The 8,265-nt window shown below is 37.9% G+C and overlaps 1 protein-coding gene across 1 annotated transcript; it reads right to left on the reverse strand.

Annotated features, from left to right (window-relative positions):
• Positions 1-1,358: 1,358 nt before the first annotated feature.
• On the reverse strand, positions 1,359-2,698 carry LOC146477827 (neuropeptide Y receptor type 1-like). The gene has a single exon (XM_085112993.1). The coding sequence runs from the start codon at positions 2,696-2,698 to the stop codon at positions 1,523-1,525; it is 1,176 nt and encodes a 391-aa protein (XP_084969119.1). The 3' UTR covers positions 1,359-1,522.
• Between the last annotated feature and the right edge of the window lie 5,567 nt (positions 2,699-8,265).

The following is an 8,265-nucleotide window of genomic DNA, read 5'->3' on the forward strand; positions in this document are numbered from 1 at the left end:
TTTTGTAAACCAACTTTGAAATACATTACACCGAAATTTGTTTTGTGTGTTAAACGAGTCAAAGACCTGGAGGCGAGAAAAATATCATGTCATTAAATTTAAAATCGTTTCTTTGGAGGTAATTGTCTGCAGGATTCAGTGGCAGACAATGAGCTTTCTCGACTTGCCAATAGAGTCTAGGGTTTGCTGCGTTCGCTTGTGTTACTCCCTTTCATCGTTTACATGGTCTTGTCAAAAAACAACTTTAAATTAATGTTTAGAATTAAGCAGGTCGTTGGCAGTTTCATGTGACAGCTCAAATATCCCCCGCGAAAAAGGTTTGATTCGATTTAAAGTCACCGATGATAAATTTCAATAATTTTACTGAAAGAGCCGTTTGATTTATAATATGTTTCAAACTGCAATAGCTGTTTCTTTTCTTTTTTTTTTTGTTTTTTTTTACCAATGCTGACAGAATTGAAGAAAAACAGTTACTACCCCGAGAACCTAAGTCGGACAGGTCGTTGGCAGTTTCATGTGACAGCTCAAACATCCCCCGCGAAAAGGGTTTGATTCGATTTGATGTCACCGATGAGAAGTTTCAATAATTTTACTAAAAGATTCGTTTGATTTCTAACGTGTTTCAAATTTGAATCGCTGTTTTTGTTTTGTTTTGTTTTTTTACTGTTGCTGAAAGACTTGATGAGCAGTTACTATCCCACGAACCAAATCGGACATTTTCAGCTACATTGTTAATATGTAACAAAACTCTGCGCACAGGAACAACTCAACTTCTCCTTTGAAGTGCTAATACTATTGGTCTATAGAAGAGAAAGAAAAGAACGAAAACCGAGCTAGCTATAAGGTACATGTCGCAAAATACCGGCGTGCGAATGCTGGGAACAGCTCTGTCAATATTCTACGAAAAATGCAGATTGTTGCATGCAACACTGACACTCGGTTAAGAAGTGATCAAAGAGGAAATTTGCAGCGTTTTCCATTTCCTTTTACAAAATTTTATTTTTTTTTTTTTTGTCTTCCAAACACACGAACTCTAACCGAATGCTAATTCAATGGTAGAAAATTAAAGTTATAAAGCCACAAGCGATTGAAAAAAGCAATCCGAGGTGTAATTCGGTCTCACGTAACATTTTAATCCACTAAGGAAGCATTTGTCAGCCACAGCTTAGTAATGACTACAAATTAAATATTTCGAACGCAATAAACGTCGGCAACAAAAAGAAACTCTATCGGAAGATCTTACTGAGAAAATTTAAATATTTTCACTCCCGTATTATGAGCCGGTTGAGGTTAAGGATGTCCGTAATGTCCTTTACACATCCTAACTAAAGGAAACATGCACCGAGAAACGCCAACGCCGACGCCAACGCATTGTCAAGGTCCTTGAAACGAACTTTTATTGCTATTCCTCTTCCAACTCCTACTCCAGCTGTTTCTCCTCCACTTGTTCTTCAGTTCTTTGTTGACGTCAGATCAACGTTCTGTCCTCATTTCTATTGTTAAAAATTTTCTCTTTTCTTTCTCAGAATTCTTCTTGCCCTTCTTTTTGTTCGTCTTGTTTTAGCTCTTTCTGGCCTTCTTCAATGACATTCAGACAGAAACGCTCAGTGCCTGAACTAGTAGTACGTTTCTTGAGGGTCGCAGTTCCTGTTGTAATTCCAAGATTAGTGGCACCAGATCGGCCAGTAATTATTCCTTTAAGACCGCTTCGGTAGTTCTTACTAAAAGAAAAACAGATACATGGGTTGATGGCACTCCACGAATGTACCATGAAGAGTGAAACAAACGAAATCACGGTTTGAAATGCGCAGATAGGTGGAGCTTGCCAATGCCACAAGAAAATTCTAATAAAGATAAAGACAATGTGTGGCCCTATACATACAGCATAGGCTGTTAGTATGGCTACAGACAAACGGATGTGCGTACTGTTTTGATATGAACCGGATCGACCGCTTGTGGACATTTTTTTCCTTTGTTTGTGCCTCCTTTTCAAAGTCCAAGCAATTTTGCAGTACAAGACGGCGAAGACACACATTGGAACCAGGTAGAAAGTAATAGATACTGCCGTGAGATACCTCTTGTGAATTTCCACATGGTTAGCACCCCAGCGCTGCAAGCAATTATATGAATTGCCATTGGGTATCAATCTGAAAGTGTAAAAGTAAGGTGCATGAACAGCAATAGCCACAATCCAGGTACAAGAAATGCAGATAAAACGCACTTTGGACGAGATAAGTTTTATCTGCAACGGGAAGACAACAGCTATGAACCTGTCTACTGAAATCAACAGAAGGCTTTGGATAGAGACCATCACAGAAACATCAGGGATAAAGTAACAAAGCTTGCATAAGATGTTCCCAAGCACCAAAGGGGTATCGACCATAAAGGTAGTGGAACCTGAAATAATATGTACAATATTGACCGGCATGATTGTCAAGGGAGTGAAGAGATCGGACACGGCCATGTTGAAAACATAATAATTAATCGACCTTTGCAGTTGTTTGTTCTTGCAGATGACAAAGATTACAAGGACATTTCCAACCAGAGATACTAGGAGAATGATGAAATAGGCTACAACCATGAGTACCGTTTCTACATTGGAGTCTGCGAAAATGCAACCTTCGTCGGTACTGTTGGGAGGTTCATCCGTTTGGGATGAGCTGTTGTACAGAAATGTCCAGCTCGAGTTTTCAGACATGATTGTGTTGCTTTCTCTTAGACGTTGGGAGAGCTGATGAATTTTTCTCTTGAATGACGGTTCTTACAGTATGTTTCACCAGTTGGTTGATATACAAGTGAGTTTGCTTTGTACTGAGTTTCATGATCAGCGTCTTCTGGAGTCAAAACTGGCCGTGGGTTGTCGGTTGAGTGACAGGGAGAAGTTGATAGTATAATGGTCTCAATTTTACATGTCCTTGCTGTCTTACAATGCACTTGTCAATGTCGCATTTTTTCAATGTGCCTGTCTTTTTATTTATCTTTATCGCGGTTAATTAATTCTTCCTTTAAACATACTGCTATCAGAGTATAATCCTTCTGATAAGCTGCGCAGGATGTTTATAACTTTGATTGTGTTTGATGTCTGTGGATGATCAAATTTTAACTCCTGGGTATTCAAAAGTGATAGTTCTTGACAGGAGATTATTAAGTTTCTTTCATTGAGTTTCTTTAATTTATTACCAGAAATCTAACATAACTAATCGCAACTTTTTTCAATTTAACAGCTGACGGAAAAGTATAAGCACGGGATATATTTTCAAAATTTACTTTTGCCGAAACAGGTTAAGAAATATTTCTTAGTGAACAGAGGACGTTTCTATTTATTCTGCATGGTTCTTCTAAGAGGATCTGTAGCCTGGAGACGCCCAATTTTGACAGATGGTCGCGAAGTTGAACTAAACTCGAAAATGTTGTGTTCCTGGGATAATTTTGTTCCATTTGCTATCGTAGATAGTCAACGATTGATCACGATTAAACAAATTAAATTCAATTCCATTGATAAAGTCAACAACTGGGTACGATTGATTCAAATTCAATTATTTTTATTCACATACATGCACAATAAAAACTCACCTGCTGCTGATTCGTATATATAGGATCCGGGTAATTTTTCCATTTTTGGTAACGGTTGAAAAGGAAAAATATAAAGGACAGAAACGGGCGGAATCAAGTTTTTCGTAACAAAGGGTATCGATTTTGCTTTGCTCTTCTTTGAAATAATTAAAGCAAAAAATAATAATAAAAACAAAAACAAAAACAAAAACAAAAAAAAAGGAGAAGAACTGGCAAATATGTAATATTTCGATCTGTCATTTTTTTTTTTTTTGACCGAATCAGATGGCCACTGAAATTGGTGGCAATGCGAGGGCTGAGAAATTTATGAAGACTGATTCATGAAATTCTTTAAATTTTGACTAAATTAGTCTCTGGCAACTTTAAACAACTACAACCTTATAATTTGAATGCAAAATTAATGTACAACACGTTTGCCGACCCTGCAAGGAATTTTACCTCACACATGATGGTTCTTTAGGTGGAATAGTAAAACATTCCGTCTTTATAGTTTGGATAGTCAACTCTTCGATTTAGTTTCTTTTTTTAATGATAAAAGTAATGAACATTAGACAATGCAAATTAACAGTGTGCCTTAACAATTGGCGTCAAAATGTTGAAGCACTGTTTCCTTCAAGCGTCTTCCTCCCTCTCCCTCCCGGAAAAGACGGAAGCGGTGACAACGACGCGCCGGTTTGCCCAACTAACATTAAACCACTAACTTGCGATCAGGCGTTCTCTTTATTTCGGGAGAGCGCGAAAGTGTGGTAGCGCGAGAGTCGGCGGTCGGAAGCAGGAAGAGAAAAAAGAACGCCTGATACAATTACTGCACGAGTCGTCTGCCGCCCCATGTTTGCTTACGTGATGTTATCTTGTGTCATGCTTTATATGTAAGACAATCAGATTTTACGGAAATAAATTCATCTTGGAAGGCGCTAACCCTCAAAATTCTAAAAATATTTTTGAACTTATAATATTATGCCACAAAAAAATCTATGATTTTAAATGCCCAATTCTAAAATTTCTAAAAATACACAATGGCATTCTCTAAGCCGAAAAGAGCTGAGCTCTCTAAATCATTTTTTTTTTTCCAAACTTTTATGCTTAAATCGAGGAGACAGTCAACCTCGTGTTTCAACGTCGTTATAAATGCTTCAGCTTCATTCCAAGCGAGCGTGAAAAACTTCAGCTCGAATGTCGACATTATCATGCTGTATTAACCTTACCAGGTTGCAACTGTGTGAAACTTCAACGACTACCAAACCTTCGTCTGGTGAAGATTGCCACACCGTAACACTTTTCCCCATCGATCACTCAGCCATTGTTCAGCATTGCCGTAAACAATGTCGACGTTCCCTGCCCCAATTTCTCTGTCGACCTCGACGAATTCCCCAATTGTGGCAGCAATGATTCCACAATCCTCCCTTTTAATATTTTCGACTTGTTATTTTCGTATGTACTCCAGGGGACTCAATACAACAACATGTTTTGAAACCACAAGAAGGATGCAATTTTTTCATCCTGACTTTTGGAATCGACTGGTATATGACACTCTTGCCAAATCCCATTCGAAGTACGGCTGATGCGGATGCATCCTGTCTGCTCATCCTTTAACGATTTGTGGATAAAGTGTTCAAGAGACGAAGTAAAACAGCGAAAAGACCGCCATAATTTTGAAATTACACTGGAAGTCAAACATGTAATCATGTTACCAATTGGAATGTGGCTTAAAGAATCTTTTGTTATTTCGATCAATTATATAAAAATCCAGAATTTGGACAAGCGGCAGACGACTCGTGCAGTAATTGTTTCAGGCGCTCCTTTTTTCTTCCTTTCTCCCGACCGCCGTCTGAAAAAGGAGAAAGAACGCCTGATCGTAGGTTATAAACCAGCGGAAAGCGGAGCAGTGTTTCAACGCCTCTGAGAGTCGTTGTAGTTCAATAAACAGTACCAAATGTCTTTAGAACTGTACCTTACGCGGTGGATATATGGAAGTCTCGAAGTAGTAAGGTTCTTGCTGAGTTATGCGCCGGAATTTATGTTGAAATTCGGAGTCTGAGCCAATAGGTTTTTGCTTATCTTTTCAAGCGGCAACAGGTGATTAATCATATTATTCAGATGTTTCGCGAAGCTAATTTTGGGATAAATACATTGGTGTAGGCTTCAACAATTATTATTACTAATTTGAAAACTTTTATTCAGTTACAGCTCGCAATACTACCAAAACAGAGTGAATTGCTGTACTAGAAAAGTCGAATTACTATTGTTAAGTTCTTCACAACACTGTTTTAATTTGTTGTAAATAATAAGAAATCAGTGAAACTATACAGTAAGCAATCCTGTCTTTTGAAATCTGGCCGGGTTACAGTCGTTCATCGTTTACATGGTCTTGTCAAAAAACAAAACAGTTTTATCTGACAGCTCAGACATCTCCCGCGAAAAAGGTTTGATTCGATTTGATGTCACTGATGAGAAATTTCAATAATTTTACTGAAAAAGCCGTTTCATTTACCAATGTTGAAAGAATCGAAGAATAACAGTTACCTCCCCCGCGAACCTAATTAAGTCGGGCATTTTCAGTTTAATTGAAAAGGTGTAACAAAATTCTGCGCACAGGAACAACTCAACTTCTCCTTTGTAGTGCTAATATTATTGGTTTATAGAAGAGAAAGCCGAAAACAACGAAAACCGAGCTAGTTATAAGGTACATGTCGCAAAATACCGGCGTGCAAATGCTGGGAACAGCACTATCATGCAACAGACACTCGGTTAAAAAGTGATCAAAGAGGGAACTTGCTGTGTTTTCCATTTCCTTTTACAAATTTCCTGTATTCCTTTTTGCCTTCACGTTTCGAGGGGTATAATCCTTTTGCTTCTCACAAATACACGATCTCTAACCGAATGCATATTCATTCGTAGAAAATTAAAGCTGTAAAGCCACGAACGATTGCAAAAACAATCCGAGATGTAATTCGGTCTCATGTTATATTTCAATCCACTAAGGCAGCATTTGTCATGACTACAAATTAATTATTTCGAACGCAATAAACTTCTACAACAAAAAGAAACTCTTTATGAGATCTATCGAAAGATCTTACTAAGCAAATTCAAATATTTTCTCTCACGTATTTTGAGCTGGTTAAGGATTCACATGTCCTGTGTGTCTTTTACAATTCCTAAATGAAGGAAACCTGGTAGCAGCAACGCCATTTTTTTACATTACAAATGAAGTTCCAGTAGGACTACACATAACGCATTATCAAGGTCCTTGAAACGATCATTCCTTGTTATTCCATCCAACTCCTACTACAGCTCTTTCTCTTTCACTTCTTCTTCTTCAGTCCTCCGTTGACGTCAGATCGTCTTCCTGCCCTCATTTCTCAGTATTCTTAAACATTTTCACACTTTCTGTGTTTCCCGGGACAAATTGAAAACATTTCAAAGCTTACGCAAGACTCGCAAAGTAATTTCAAGTACAACTGTTAAGAAATGGAGAACAATTTTCCAAATTTTGTTGTGGGTTTGCCTATCTCATCACCCCTAAGCCCGAGGGGAAAAAAGCAAAAGAAACATTGCATGGCCGTTTGCCGTGTTTTGGCTGTCAAATTTGCATCAAATGTATTTTCTCTGAGACGTTCTCAGCGTAAAATTCTACTATTACTATTACTATTACTATTGCCACCAAAAAACTTCAAAAATCTGGATTCGCAAGCTTGTGCTATGATTCCTGACCAGCAAAACTTCACAAGGCTCGATGAGCGATTTAACCATGTCCTCACACTGCCAAATCGGGCAGGTTCACGTCACTTAAGAGCCGTCATCTGTAAATATCGACTATCGTCGTTTGGACGACAAAAAATGAAATCCCTCAAACTTTCTCAGAAAAATGGTCTATATAAGTGATTCACATAAATATAACTTTCAGCTCAGTTCGATTCGTATTTTAGCTATAGTGCGACCATCTTGGTTTTACCGCTCTGAGATGGCTTTCAGAGGCCATTTTAGGCCACACTTTTAAGAATTTGCCTTACAAAGAAAGCATCACAAATCCGAACAAAATCTCATTACTCAAGACAAGCAAATGTTTGTTGTTGTGTTGAGAAGATTTTTTGGGAATTTGATCGAAATCTGATTTTTTTTACAAAATTTTTAATTTCTTCCCTATTGAACTACTCTTCAAGTGCCAAAAAAATGGCCGAGTTTAAAGGAAAATATCGCTAAAAGTACATTAGTTGGCATCCTAAAACAGCATCCCGGTTAAAGAGCAATGTCTCGTCTGTAAGAATATGTAATAAAAGTTTTGGGCCGTTAAAAAGAGAAAATTATAGAAGAAGAAGTTTTAGGGACCGATCGTTATTACCTCCTAGGGGGGGAGAAGTTAAATCGACTAGAAACTTCTCCATATCGCTACTATTCTTCAGAACGGCAAAGATCTTGCACGTAATAGGTTGAGTAATGACATAGAGAGGCAAACTGTGTATTCCATCAAGCAGTTTATCTCTGCAGGCTTGTTTATCTGGGCCAAAAAAAAAAAAAATTACTTAAAGACGAATAGAGATGGTAGGCTTGTTCAAAATTTATATATCCAAATTCATACATCAAATGATCCTGTACTGCTCTCAAACCCCGAGCTGCGTTGACCTTCTGTGTACCTACTTTTGACGACTGAAGAATAGACTTCAGCAATAACAAGACATCGTTATTATCAAGACA

Source organism: Pavona decussata, unplaced genomic scaffold (genome assembly GCF_977016875.1).
Source record: "Pavona decussata unplaced genomic scaffold, jaPavDecu1.1 SCAFFOLD_68, whole genome shotgun sequence".
NCBI classification, from domain to species: domain Eukaryota; kingdom Metazoa; phylum Cnidaria; class Anthozoa; order Scleractinia; family Agariciidae; genus Pavona; species Pavona decussata.

Bases quoted from the DNA above. Each gene is read 5' to 3' on its own strand.
- LOC146477827 (XM_085112993.1), bottom strand. From the start codon at position 2,698: ATGTCTGAAAACTCGAGCTGGACATTTCTGTACAACAGCTCATCCCAA.